General features: G+C 42.8%; 1 protein-coding gene across 4 annotated transcripts in view; it reads left to right on the top strand.

Moving 5' to 3' along the window:
• The window catches only part of NEURL1 (neuralized E3 ubiquitin protein ligase 1), a 145,263-nt gene that overhangs the window by 115,808 nt on the left and 14,629 nt on the right, over positions 1-14,826 (top strand). For all 4 annotated transcript variants that reach the window (XM_039554107.1, XM_010409331.4, XM_010409316.4 and 1 more), the window contains exon 4: positions 11,835-12,515. In XM_039554107.1, the coding sequence (XP_039410041.1) occupies positions 11,835-12,515 (681 nt within the window). The remainder of the gene's footprint in view (positions 1-11,834; positions 12,516-14,826) is intronic.

Raw genomic sequence — 14,826 nt, 5'->3', positions numbered from 1 at the left:
GCACAAGGCACACCTAAGCCACCCTGTAAATAATCTTTCTGTGCAGAGGGAAACTTGACCCTGGGACGTAAAGGGGTGGCTCTGGCAACCTCTGTCTGGGTGCTCTGTGTCTTCTGTGGACACAGAGCAAAGGGGCTGGGGACATGGCTTCTCCCAGGCTGGAGCAGAGTGTGCACAGCTTTGTGGGGCCCTTTCTGCACGTGCCCATCGACTTCTTCCTGAGCATAAGTCAACTCTGTGCCTCATTGGGATTTCTTCTTTTTTTTTTTTTCCCTTTTTTTTCCCTTTTGCATACTTTGATATGAAAAAAAAAAAATTACAGAACAGAAATACAACCAGTAGTAACCCTTTCTTCTCTCTTTTAGATACCAGGAGAGTTTGTCCACATCCTCTGCTTTTTCTGCCTTCAGAAATGCTTTTACAGGTTTAGCTATGTGACTTCCCAGGACCATACTGTGGTGGGTGGGAATGAATGCTGATGTGAATTATCCTGCTCTTGCTGTGATCACTGGACTACATCTGTGCTTGGAAACAAAGACATTTATAAAGTCCTAGTTGTTACAGTACCAGCAACAGTGGGACTGTACTGAGCACAGTGGGGAGAGGTCTTTTTGCTCTACTATCCAGGTCCCAGACAGACCTGGGATCGGGCCCAGATTCCTTTGAGCAAGGCATTACTGGTGTTGGTGATGACATTTCAGTTGATGTAAACACATCAAACTGCAATTTTTATTATTATGTAGCAAGGGTTTGATAGTTCCCTACAACAGTTCAGAGTAGATGTAGAAAGGTTCACAATAACATTCTCACCAAATATTGCTTTAAACTTTGACGCTGAAGGAGGCAGAAGCTGAAGAGAAATGAGTCTATTAATGGGATGAGAAATTCTTGAGTTTGGGAGAGTCATCCCTGTACTGGTTACCAGATTGGCTAACAGATTGAAACTGGACAAGTGGATGAATGGTCTGTGGATGAAGTGGATCCTATGATCTGTGCATTCAGATTATCTTTACTGATAGCCAAGGTGTGGAAGCTTTTCTCTGGGATAGGTGAGAACGAAATTTGTCTTTTGCTTGTTAAGGAGTTGGCTGAAGCTCTGGTAGCAAGATTCAGCTCTTTAGTTCTTTTAGATCAGGGTATCAAAATAATTTTTAAAGAAATCACAAGGCTAATGGTCATTTGCCATGACAAAATCTATGAAGAATTTGTTGAAGAGATGACCTTTTCAGTTATGTACCTTGATGGAAGTGAGCATGGACTCTTTCTCTGGGTCCCCCATAATTTTGTCCCCCAGGGACAGCTAGACTGGGGGATCTATGCTCAGTTTCAGGAAATCTCCATTGCTGTTCTCTCCACTGGCACAATGCAAGGGGACAGATGGAAAGTAGAGTTTAGAGAAGAATTTTTTTGTTGTGTGGAATGTAGTTTTTAAACCTTACCCTGTGCTCCTGGTTTGGGACTGCTGATAAGCTTATGTGTGCATCCTACAGCCTTCAGTGGGATATAAATACTTGTTTAGAGGAAGTGTATGTTGAAGTGCTGCTGTGATATGGAACATGCCTAAACCCGTGGAGGACTTTTCCGAATTGGTGCAGACAGCAGTAATTGTGCTGGTTTAAAACACGCTCCTCAAGCAAGGCCGTGATTTACTGCTTCCGTGCATGGCTGTGAGAGCACATCCTGCAGACTCCACAGCTCTGGAGTAGGAGTGGGGTGGATGGGGTGTGATGGCTGCACTGTCATTTTATACATGTGGAAAATGAGCCAGAAATTTTTTGAGACCTCCTTCATGCTGGATTATGGGTGGAAATTCTCCAAGAAAGAGATATTAAAAGGAATTTAAAAATATGTATATTCTGAACAAATAGCACTATGTGCATTCTTTCAGATATATGTTTGTTGGATCTTTAGATGAGGAACCAGCTTGGAAGAGGAGAGATATCTGTAAACTTAGTTAGTCATGGTTGAAAAATTGAAATACTTTTGGCAAACTCTAGCTGTTTTCTCTCACTATTTTCAAAATTCTGTTTTTCAATGTTGAGTCTTGAAGTAACATTTTAATCTTTAAAAATCACTGGCAACAGTGATTTCCAAACAAGCCCCAGAAACCAACTGGAGAAGCTCCTGCTCCAATATTCATTTGCTTTTATAAAAGGAAGTAAGATAAACTGAACACTCCGCTTCAGGTTAGCCTGAAATACTGTATCTTCACAATTAATTTTATTTTTTTTCTTCAGGCAAGATATGAAATGTTATGTATTATTACTGCATTTCACAGGCTGCATCTTCACTAGAAAATGTGCTTTTAACTCTGGCAGGTGAGTTAGCAGCAAAATCCTGTGATGTCCAGGCAGTTTATCATTTAGCAGTGCTTTTCTGAACCAAACAGGACTGCAGCGAGCCCAGGTTCCTGGGATTCCTAAGTAATTGAGTCTTCCCCCAATGGCATTACATCAGTTCAATAAGCAATGGTGCTGGGTAAAGTGCTGGCCCTTGGAGAGACCCTGACAGGTAGGAGGTGGTTGTTGGTGGGTTGAGTTCTCCCTCAGCAGCTGTTTGCAAAGCCATCAGTGCTGGCAGGAGCCTGACAGTGGGAAATGTGGGGAGAAGCTGCAGAAGGAGCCATCATCTCCATGGCTGCGTGAAGGCACAGGGGTAAATGAAAGCAAGTGGAAAAGGATAAATGCAGGGAGGGAGGATGATAAATGGGAAGGAGGCAGAAAGTGCTTGTTTTGAAGAAAATTGCTGTCAGGTGATTCAGGGGGTGAGGGAATGTGTCTGATGCAGCTTGGGAATTGGCCGTGAGCACTGAGATGCTATGGAAACGTTTGCACAGTAACATAAGGCTTGGAAATAGGCTTGTGGGAGGGCCCATAGCAATCTGCAGCAGAGTACAGAGGGGTAAAGTTGGGAGGTTAACACTGCATGCAATTGTGAGCTTACTTGAATGGGTGAGGTAAGAGGGTCAAAATTCCTAGGGGGAAAGGAGGGTAAAAGGGATGACAGTGCCAGGAGTAAGCAACAGAGTCATTGGCTATGAGAATACAGTTCTATAAAGTTATTAGACAATCAGGACTTGCAATTATTGCCCTGATTTCCCCTGAAGAAGGTAAAAAAAATCCAGAACTTTTCTATGAAGAAATGTACGTCTTAAAGATCAGGAAACATCAGATAAAGTGACAGCTGACAGTCTCCTGAGAGATTTAAGTCTATTACAGGTAATTAAAACAAGTAAAAAAGGCTTTCCAGCTGTAGAGAAAATCAAAGGAAATGGAAAGAAAAGGTGTGTCACCCTACAGAGAGGCAGGACTGAGATTAAAATAATATCGGTATGGTCTTAAAAGTGATGGTTGTTTTTCTGTGGTTTCTGAGAGGTATAATAATAACTGATCATGGAATCTAGGAGGCCTGGGGCAATGGAGGTGAAAATCATTGATTGGGGTGGGAGTAAAGTTCAGAGACTTCATATGTGAGTGGGAGATGGATTGAATAACAGGATCTAGGTTGTCTCCACAAAACCCAGGGCATATGGTTTCTGCTCAAACCATATTTCTCTGACTTTAAGGGGAGTTAGAAAATCCATTAACATAATAAAGGGAATCAGACCAGAAGGGGCCAATATCCAGAGGTGGCTGTGGCAGCAGATAGGCACATCTTCAATCTGAAGGATGTTTGTGAGTCTTCAAAACTGCTGGCTGGGGAGGATGAGTTTACCCCGAATGAAAAGCCTGAATGAAACTTAAAATGTGTTGTTTGTAACACAGATGTTGCCAATACCCTGCAGACTCTCTCTGAGCATCAGTTTTTGTGGAAAACAAATGCATAACTGTAAGACACATATGGAAGTTTGTTCTTCGTAACCTACTGTCAGACTCTTTCAGAACATTCGTATTTTCTAAGGAGAACAGTAATTTATTTCAATTTTATGAGGCGAGTTATGCTCTTTGTGCTGTTTCACATGTGCAAATCAATATGACATGCTTACAGATGTTAGGCAGAATTGCATGAATATTTGTTATAAACCGGACTGGTTCAGAGCACTTTATTAGATAATACATGCCCCAAAACTACAATTTATCCATCCATGTATTAGACTGTATGCTTTCATTCCTTAGATTTTATTGAAGAATATGCAGATGATCAATTCAATTACTAAGCTGGCCTGGGAACTGCAGTTCCTCACTCTGGCTTAAAAACAGCCGCAATTCTCTAAAGCTCAGGGATTTTTATTTTCCCTTTCTACTTGAATATTTCAGCTTGGAAACTGGCAGCATATGAGCTTACATCCTTTTAGAATCCAGATTAGTTGGTTTGTTTATTTCTGATTTGTTTTGCTATGATATTTTGTCTGTACTCTTGGTACAACATTGACAACCCGTGACAAGAAATCTGTGATTGTCACAGCAAACCAAGGGTGCATATTTGCATTCTTAGAAAAGTACCCTGAACAGATCCCAAGGGTTTTCCTGAGATTCATTTGGCAGGACACCAGCTGCCTGATGGTATAAAAACACCATTCCCTCAAAGCAGGATTTGATGCTAAATGGCCACAGGAAGCCACTAGATCTGCACAATAAATTTATCAAACACCTAGCTGTTGGTAACAACTAAAAGACTAGGCTTATTCTCTTCCATCCCATGTTTTATCACCTCTCCAAAACTGAGTCATACAAACCAAATAGTTTTAGTGCTCAATCTCTCCCAAAATGCCCGTAAAGAAATGCTGATTTTTATCCAAGCAAATGCAAACACAAAGCAAAGATGAGTCCAGGGAGATGAACTCAAGCACTGTTGATTTCCACTCATTTCTGTTAAAGTGGCAGATGTTTGTAGCCTTGCAATTGGTTGTACGGGGTCAATGATCTGCTTTCTTTTGTAAAACAGCTTTAAAATCTGGTGACAATTTTTAGTGTAAATATGAATTATTTCTCCCATAGAAGAACTTCAGCTTTGGACTCTTTGTAACCCTTGGCTTGAGTTTAGACTTCTGCCCCTTCGTTATTGTAGAAATTCTCTCAAATGCTTCCATCAATATTGGAAAAAACATCTGAGTATCCTGTCAGAAAGCTGATAAGGACTGTGTTGGTCACAGGCAAACAAATGGACTCAGGTGATTTAAATATCTGCCACTCCTGCAATGAAAATGGCTGAAATGAAATACCAGGTCATTTGCCTTTCAGGTTGCAATGGGCAAGAAGCCAATATTTTCTCGTAGCAATTAACTCCTGCTTTAACCATGTCAATGCACATGAAATGTGTGTTTGCTCTCCACTGACCATGTGGTGATACCAAATTGGTGTGTGGGGAAGGAGAAATTCTGGAACAGTGGTTTCCATAGTGACCACTGGGTCTGTAGTGGATGAGGAGTCCCAAGTAGGTTGAGTTTTGAGGGGAGAGTAGCACCCTGCACACAGAAGCAGAGGAGTAGCAGGTAGAGAATAATGTTTTGATGAAGAATTAGAAAATGAGAGGATGTACCATGGAAAATTGAGTGGTTTTGTTGTACACTGAGCTAAACCCTAAGGGGCTTCACTTAAGAGCTCTGCCAGAGGAGCCATCTATGCCCTGGGACTGCTCAATCCATCCCTCAGTTTCCAGTCTATAAAATAAGAACATTAATTCTTCCTGCCTGCCACTCACCTTTTATATGTCCTTTCTGTTTACATGGTGAGGAGTGTCTTCTGCTGCAGAGCCCGGCAGCTGGGTTCTGATCTCAGATGCAGTTTGCCCCAGAGCAGATTTTACTGGCTCTTAAAGAGCAGCCTGGTATCTTCCATAAATAGCTGGTACAAGTGGTATTGTCTGTTGGCTGTAGTTTTGCAAAGAGAGGAGCCAGAGCAGTGAGAGCAAAAGGGAGCAGCTCCATTTGAAATGGGATATTTATACTGTCAGTGGTAGTGAAATGCACACAGGAAGATACTGTTTAAGTAGGTATTAACTGATGTCCTTGATTTGATGTGGGTGTTGTCAAGAAGGAATGGTTGATCAGAGGCAGTAACTCAGGCAGTTTGATTTCTCAGTTGTTCATAAAGAGAAATATACTTTGTAGAAGTGGATTCCTAAGTATATGGCAAAAGAGGTTTTTAGTCTGAATCATTCCTTTGAGGGATTTTAAACATTTGCCTCCCACATGCTACAATAATGCTCTGAAAGTGGTTTCATTGTATGGTCCGAGAAGCTGCATTCTGGCGCCTGATGGTTTATGAGAAATAAACACAATGGAGTGGTCTTGGGTTATATAAATTCAGAGTGTAACAGTACCAGCAGTAAGGGGAGAACCTGTGTGCAGCATCAGAGCAGAACGAGCCGTCCAGGAGCGTGGGTCTCTGCAGCATTATGCTGAGCGTGGCAGATCCCAGTCTCCCCTCCAGACCTCACATGGAGAGTAAGAGTTTGCAGAAAAACAAATAGTTTTACAAGTATCTCCTCTCACATGGCCAGCAGGGAAAAGCACTTTGGACATGCTCTGGGAGAGGAGCTTTACCTCTTAATGACTGTGAGCAGACTCTCACCATTCTTCACTTCTCAGTTTTTCTCCTGTGTTTATTTTAAGTAGGGATGATTTTTCACTCTCCTGCTTGCATAGCTCCTCCTGCTACAATAAAGCAGTTAAGGTATACATGGCAGAGATTGAGGGAGCCTAGAGCTAAGCATCCCATGGTGATGAGGATGTCTTTACACCATGAGTACAGCAGGCTGCATGAAAACCTGCTTCCCGTTAATTTGGGTGGATTTTGAACCCAGGCCTGCACAATGGTCCTTCTCTTCCCAGACCCAGTCACAGATGCTTTTCTTCTTTCCACTGGAGGTGATGCTGTGAGCTGGGTGCCATATACACATCAGGCAAGCTGGAAGCCAGAGGAGTTTGAGCACAGGTATTACTCCTTGCCACCAGTTGCAGTGATCTTCATCTTTACATTAGGAGGGATATTTTACCATATTTTTTACCATATAATTTTGCCATATTTTCAGCCCTCAGTCACCTTAGAGTACATAATAAGTTGAGCTATAAACAACATACAGAAATTGTTCTGGCTACTTCTGCACTGAAGCGTGGCAGTCCCCCAGCAGTGCACATCAGCTGTCCTCCCTGGGTAACTCCTTGTGACAGACAGAGCTGATGGTGGGAAAAAAGAACCTTCATCTGCACTCCTGAGTGGGAATGGAAGCACTCCAGTGTGGTGGGAATAATACAGTATACATCCTTTTGCAGATGCAGGTTTACATAGAATATTCTTGTAGGGGCCACTGACTTTGATGTGTCTTTTGGTAGCTTAGCACCCCTGGGGTTCCTTGGTCATGGAAATTATACCATGAGCACCAGTACTCACTGAAAATGCCATTACCCAGTGAAGTGAGGGATTAAGAGAAGAAAATTGCACTTGTGAAAAAGTAAAGCAAAGAACAGAAGGAAGAAAAAAACCATGAGTCTTCGCACGGAAAGGGAGGCATCATACTAGCAAAGTTCTGGCCTTACCAATTTTTTACTCTTGGCTTAGTAGCTGAGGACAGAAATGCTCTCCAGATGCAAGGAATCACTAGGCAGTTCCGTGACTTCTCAGTGTTACTCTCTCCTGGGAGGGAGGATCACTAGGAATTTTCTTAGGTTTCACAGAATGGTCTGATTCCCCAAATTATAGGTTATTTTTTGTAGTAGTCTCAAAGTTGGTTTGTTTATAGTAGGTGTTCCATAGCTCATTCTGGAGACTGGTTGCAGACCTCATACTCTGAAGAATCACAATTCATGGAGATCGTAGTGGTGGATTGCACCAGTCTCAGGAAACTGATCAAGAGGAGATCTGTGTCCTTTGAGCTTCAGTTAAACAAGACTGAGTTTTGAGTGTGTGTGTGTGTGTTCATGCTGAGTTTGCTCTGCTGTCTTAGATCCTTTACAGGTATATGAATACTGGCTGCTCATGACCTTGGAAAGTCAAGCCTTCAGGCAGTAACAGACAGTACTGACGAAGAAAAACAAGAGGGAAATGATGATTTGACAGTCTGACAGCAACACATCGCCTTCAGGCTTGTGTGGGGCTGAGATGATCTGTGCATGCTGGTGGTTGGAAATGCTTTTGTGTTTGGATGAGCTTGCAGCTGTATCCAGTGTGCATGTATGTGATCTCTGTAATAAATACATATTCTACATCTTAATGTGTTTAAGGAAATAAATTATTTTGAGAAGACAACATTTGGCAGTGGTTCAAAAGAGGTGGTAGTGAAATACTTCTGATCTGAGTGCAGTGATTACAGCTGCATCTTTGTGCTCACCAGTTCCTTGTACAAGCCGTTTTAAAATGTTACTGCAGTTGCACTGAGCCTGCACAAAATTGGAAGCTCTTCCATGCCCTCTGAGCAGGAAAATGGAAAGCTTTGAAGCCTCTGGTCTGAGGAAGATACTTCAAATTATTTTTCTGTGTAAGGAATCACCTGCTGAGAATCTAAATTTTGCAGATGAACCCCAATAAAGAGGAGAAGAAAACAGAAGGCAGCTGAACTGCTCAAGTGCCCTTCATTTCTACTTAGATAAATTAATTACTCCTCCTTAATTTTTTTCTTAAACAAAGCTAGAAAAAGATACAAAGGCATTTGTGAAGATAGGCATCCTTTAAATCCAGTGTCTCAGATTCTCCAACTGAGGAGCAGAAAATCTGTATTTAGTAGAAATCCTTTCCACTTTGGCTGTGTCTGTACTGCTACCAGAAACTTTTAAGTCTCAAAATCCAGAAATAACATCGTAACTGCACTGATGCAGAGCTCAGCAAAACCTCTCTGGAAAGCTACCGGGGCAGCCAGCTCCACTGAGCAGCCATGGTCCAGGCCAGTTTGCTGGTGGTGTCCCAGCCACTGGGTTAGTGCTTGCTCTGGTGGCTTGGGGATGGCTGTGGTCTTCACTCACAAGTCCATCTATTCTCACCCAAGGAGATCTCTCATCAATTGATTTTTCCCAAAGAAGCGCTCCCAACTGTCTTACACAAGAAATTTTATAACCTTGAATGTTTAATGATGACTGATTTCTACGTTCTTCAGGCTGAAGCTGGGTGGTCCTTGGTAATGGGCTGTTGGACCCATTTTGTGTCTTACAGTCTCATCACATGAAGTCATTCAGTCTTTTTGATGTGTTCCCCAGATTTGTCTCTGTAAATATAAATGCTCCTGAAAAAAGGAGTCTCTCCTTTGTAGGCATTAAAGATCACTTGTAAATGTTCTGCAGGGGTAAGGCTGTGTTATGGGCTACTCCAGCATGACGAGCTTCGTCTATATTCTGCATGACTAGTTTGGTCTGTGTTTAAAAAGTGAGAATTGAAGCTTTAGAGGAAGGAAACAACTAATTCCTGGGCATCTTCTTCCGAAAGAAAGTGGTCAAAGTCACCTCATTTGTTCCACATTTCACCAGAACTGTTCTTTCATAGCCCTTGGCCATTATCAGTTATTCTGGGTAAATGGCATTCCATGTTTCTTCCAACCTACCTACTACCCCAAAAGATGAATCCCACTTCTGTTTTGATTTATATTCAATGGGATTTTTTTCCTTTGGCTGGATATTTTGTGATGCAGGCCAGCATCTCTTAGAGACTCATCTCTAAATTTTCACAAACACTCTTCAGAAGCCAGTAAACTGCAATCCTTTCTTCCATGGGTATTTGCAAACATTAATGAACTCACAGTCGCTTCTATATGCTAGAGACATCTTACTCCTTAGGTGGCAATGCATCTGAGCTACTGAGGGATTTAAGTAAAACAGTTGGATATGTAACCCTGGTTTGCTGTCACTGCCATGTGTCTTGTCTGCAGAACTCCATCTCTCTTAACCTCTTTTCAGACGGAAAAAGATATTCTGTCCAGCAGCCAAAGGGAAATGCAAGCATCCTGGTGGAAAACAAGCTGTTTCAAAACCCTGGCTTCAAGCTACCCACACATCACAGTTGTCAGCCAGGCTGCACATGCATAGTTACAGGGAATAAAATAGAGAGAACCTTCTGTTCCTATTCAGAAAGGTCTCCATCCATTCACCTACACAAAAGGATCGTCGTCAGCTGCCAGTATTAATTTGTTCTCCTATGTAGGTTTCCGGCTAAAGGAGGGTAAAATAAGTCCAATGCTATCCAGCAGGAGCAGTTGGAATGCAAATGCTAGCCCATATATTATTTCAAAGCATTAATGCGACCCACTTCTACATTACTTGGGGTAATTTCTGATTTTATTTATTCCTCCTTTTCTTCAATTAACTTCTGGGAAGAGAGGCTGAAATTTTAATATGCAGAAAATCAAATATGAGAAACAAAGCCCATTTTTATTTTGAGACTTTGCTTCCCTTGTAATAGCAGTTTATTTAAAGAGGAGCCTGGAATAATCCAGTTTAAGCAAAGCAAAGAGCTCTACTGAAGCCAAACCTTGTGTGGGTGTGCTCTTGTCAGGGCTCCCAGAAGAGGAGGACAGGAAAGGCTGTTAGTTAGACCTCAGATATTGCAGGAGATGTTGGTTACTCAGTAGCTGGCATTATTCCTTGGCATACCAGTACAGAGCGGCTACTCCGGTGTACTGGGAGAGAGTACATCCCATCGAGAAAATCCTCAGGTAACCTGATGTCCTGCTCTTGTCATAAAGAAAATCCCAAGGATATGTGGCTGGAAGAGGTGTCCACTGCAAGGGCCTGCACATCCTTTAGGGACAATTTTGCCTCTTCCTCTTGTTCCACCTTGTGCTGTGTTTGCAGCACGTCCCACACTGGGATCTGCTGTGTTCCTTTGTGTTGTATGGGGTGGTGTCACCTCCTACTATTTAGACCTGGGCTCCAAGCCACGACAGCTTTCAGTCCAGTTGGGTCACAGCTTCTTATACCGTCCCAGGAATTTCCCACATACTCAGTGTTCACACAGTGAGTGGTCTCCTCATGCTACAGGCTTCTCAGATTTCAGAAAGTTGGACATAAGAAAAAATTTTGCATTATCTCAGCTTTCTTTACAATTTTTTTAATGAAGGTTTTTTTCTCAGTATATGTTCTTTAAAATTTCTAAGACAACAGCACAGCTAAGGAGGTATTAAATAAAAGTAATTTCAGCATTAAAGACTGGGGATTATATTCCTCAGAAAAAGAATCGAGTAAATTGATTAGTTCTTGAAGCAGCAGGTGATACTAACAAAGAGGATAAGTTTTTTTCCACTGGTGGATTTGAATGTCTGAGCATCATCTTCCTTAGTTATGTATCTGCAGATTTGAATTTTAATTATTTGGCTTGGAAATAATAAATGATTGTATTATATTTCTAAAACCCAGCGTATTCTCAAATTCTGCACTGTAAAATTCATAGCTGTACTGCTCTGCAGTGAGCACTGGAACACTAATGATTAGTTATAGACAGAAATATTAATTAAATTTCATATGGTGATAAATAATATAGAACTGAACATAGCAATTTCTTAAAAAAAAAAAAGTGTAGATATTTATTTCATAAGTCTGTGAGAATTACTGTGGACAATAAAGAGGGCATGAAAACTTGGAGCCTGTATTGATTGGTGTGTTCAGGGTGTATTTCAGATATTTATTCTCTGCTTCCCCTCTCCAAGGAGAGCCTCCCTTGGGCAATTCTGGCCATCGATTTTGAGTCTGCCTGCTCAGAAGCTGGAAATGTTGTTACTGGTGGGGAAAGTGCAGGAACAATACATTTTATGATACTCTGCTCCCATATTTCAAAGGGGAAAATTTATTAATGGCGGCAGCAGGTCTCTGATTTTCCCTTTTAAACATATCAAGCAAACCTGTATATTTTCAAGCTCCTGGACATTTTCATTTTCTCCGAAGGTGACCCCTTTTTTTGTTTTCTTTCTCCCCACAGACAGTGAAATCATCCCTCCCGACTGCCTGCGGCCCCGCTCCTTCACGGCCATCCGCCGGCCCTCGCTGCGGCGGGACACAGAGGACACGCGCCTCTCGGTCAGCCTGTGCGACCTCAACCTGCAGGAGGACACCTTCCACGTGACGGCCACCACCTGCCCCATCCCGCAGAACTCCCTCAACTCCCAGCACTCCCACCTCCTTCCGTCCCAGCTGGAGAGCGACCTCCGCTTCCACCACCTTCGGGGACCCCACGTCAAAATCCTCGATGACCAAACCGTGGCCCGCCTGGAGCACGCCCGGGAGGAGAGGACTTTGGTTTTCACCAGCAGACCCCTTCGGATCAACGAAACCATTTTTGTCAAAATCAACAAGTCCAACACGGTGCGCACAGGGACGCTGTCCTACGGGGTGACGTCCTGCGACCCCAGCACCCTGCGCCCCAGTGACCTCCCCTATAACCCCGAATCCCTGCTCGACCGAAAGGAGTTCTGGGCCATCTGCCGAGTGGTGGTGCCCCTCCAGAGCGGAGATATCCTGGGATTTATGGTGAATTCAGACGGTGAGCTGCACTTGAGTCACAACGGTGCCGGCATTGGCATGCAGGTCTGCGCGGACTGTTCCCAGCCCCTCTGGATGTTCTTCGTTTTACACGGCGCCATCATGCAAATTCGATTGCTGGGTATGTTGGACCCCCTTTTTCCAAACCTTGTGCATAGGAAAGCAAGGGGGGGATACATCATGGGAGAGGGAGTAAATGGCTCCTTCCCTGCTCTAGGATGAGGTACAAATTTTGTTTTTAAAAAAGAAAAGAATATGCAAAGGCACAAACATAGCATATGGGTATGAGTTACAAGACTTAACCTCCTTGCACTTCTGTAACACTCTTCACATGATGGTCTCAAAGCTCTTTTCAGATAATGAATTAAGCCTCAGGGTCCTCCATTAAAGTACAGATGAGTCATCACTGACCTAGGAGAAGCAAGGAAGGAGGATGAGAGGTGCTTTGGGCTGAGCTAATGTAAGGCATAGCCAGCAGGAGAAAAGTGATCTGTCTCTGTGTGTTAGATATCTGGGATGATGGACTCCCATAAGGGTGGTGCCCTTGCTTTCCCGAGACTTGCGTGTGAGAGGCAGGCCAGCAAGCAGAGAGGAAACCCAGTGGTGCACAGAGTGTGGCACCAACCATCTCAACAGGAGAAAGGTTTCCTTGTCCTCCAGCCCCGTTTAAGGCAGCGTAGCTCACACAGGCTGACAGGCCTCTGAAGAGTTGGGCACTTGGTATTTTTGCTGGTTTTTCAGCTCTGTTAGCTGACATACTTCATTGAAATGCTGCAAGTCATGGGTCGAAGGTGTGGAGGGAAAAGCTTTGAAATAACATTTCTCAGGATCAAATTTACTTTTTTGTGTGTGTATATTAGACCAAGTATAGGATGTATTTGATCATGAATTTGTACCATATCGTAGTTCTGCTGGTGTTGGTGTCAGATAGTGAAAGAAGGGTTCTGAGAACATGATGTAATTCCTGGTACCCCTCTAAATGAAGATGATTTTAAAATGCTCCTTTCTGTTTATACTGTTATACTCATATAACTTTATACTTATATTTCATTTTGCTTCAAATCCTCATCATATCTAACTGTGAAAAAAACCCCCAACAATCTCCCTCCCCATCAAACTCAAAAGCTAACCAACACCTCCTTTTTTTTAAGATTTATAGAGAGTCTTTAAAGATAAATTGTGGTGAGCACACACACATCTGTCTGCAGGGTCCAGTTCACCTTAATCACAATATGAAATGCCTTGTATAATTTATTTGAAGTTGACCACAGGCCTGTGCTGTGAGTGTTTTGTAGCTGTTAAAGGCTCACAAATGACAAATGTAATACTGCAATTTATTTCCAGGAGCCCAAGACTCAATCCCTGCTAATTCAGCCTGATTACATTTGTTGTGAGCACTGTACATAATCCATGGTTAGCTCTGCTCTCCACCAACATGTCATTGTGATAATGGTAGGTGAAGTCAAACAGAGCCCAGTAAAGCAGGAGATTAAATGCTCCTGTGTACATTAGAAGGAAAACATACTTAGGTCACTGAGCTGCTGGTAAAACTAAATCATCGACCAGTGCTTCCTATCATATGAGATCACTAATTCTGGCAGGTTGGCACAGAGCAAACAGCCTGTTTGCAATGAGCTCTGAAACAGGGCAGCAAGGATGTGTCTCCCCAGAGGGACAGAATCACATCCTCATACTGAATTTGACAGAGCAGGGACATGAACACAGACCTCCTGTGTGCTGGGTAAACCTCCTGCTGTGCATGCCCTGCCTCTGTCCTCCCTGCCTGATCACAAGTTCAGCCCAAACCAGTACATCCCCAGTGCACGTTTAACTCTACATTTGGATGCATGAAATGAAATGTGCAGAGTTGGAAAACCCCTCACTTCTTGTGTTTGTGACCACATGACAGACTTTTCTGGCCTTGGTCACTGGAAAAGAACCTGAAAATGGGCTGTTGTTCTTAAGTAAATGAAAAGAACCGGACTTGCTCACCTCGACTCTCTCAAGGAAAGGGAAGGACCCTGCCGAGTGTACAGCTTTATCCACATCAGCTTGGGCAGCAAGCTGCTATCTCCAAGTTAAATGCTATGAAATTGGAGCTTGCCTCTAATTTTTAATAGGTATTAAAATACAAACAGAGCTTTTCATACCTGTATTTCCATTATAACAATTCTGGGAGCAGGACAGTCCCAGTATCAGTACAGTATCAGTGTAGTGCAACTGCCCAGAGAAAAGCACTGATGCTGTCCCAACTGCATCTCTGCAAGTGCAGTAATTACATGGATCAGCAATATCCTGACAGAAGGCAAAGGAAATAATGAATTCCCATCTCTAACTATTGCAATTTTATTAGGGAGGTGATGTGCACTGTTTGCCCTGCAGTGGAACAGATTATGGTGCCTGCCATAATATCTGCCATTGTAAGATTAGAA

Source organism: Corvus cornix, chromosome 6, assembly GCF_000738735.6.
Source record: "Corvus cornix cornix isolate S_Up_H32 chromosome 6, ASM73873v5, whole genome shotgun sequence".
Classification (NCBI taxonomy): Eukaryota; Metazoa; Chordata; class Aves; order Passeriformes; family Corvidae; genus Corvus; species Corvus cornix.
The sequence above is the reverse complement of the archived record's forward strand: the minus strand, read 5'-3'. Positions and strand labels throughout refer to the sequence as shown.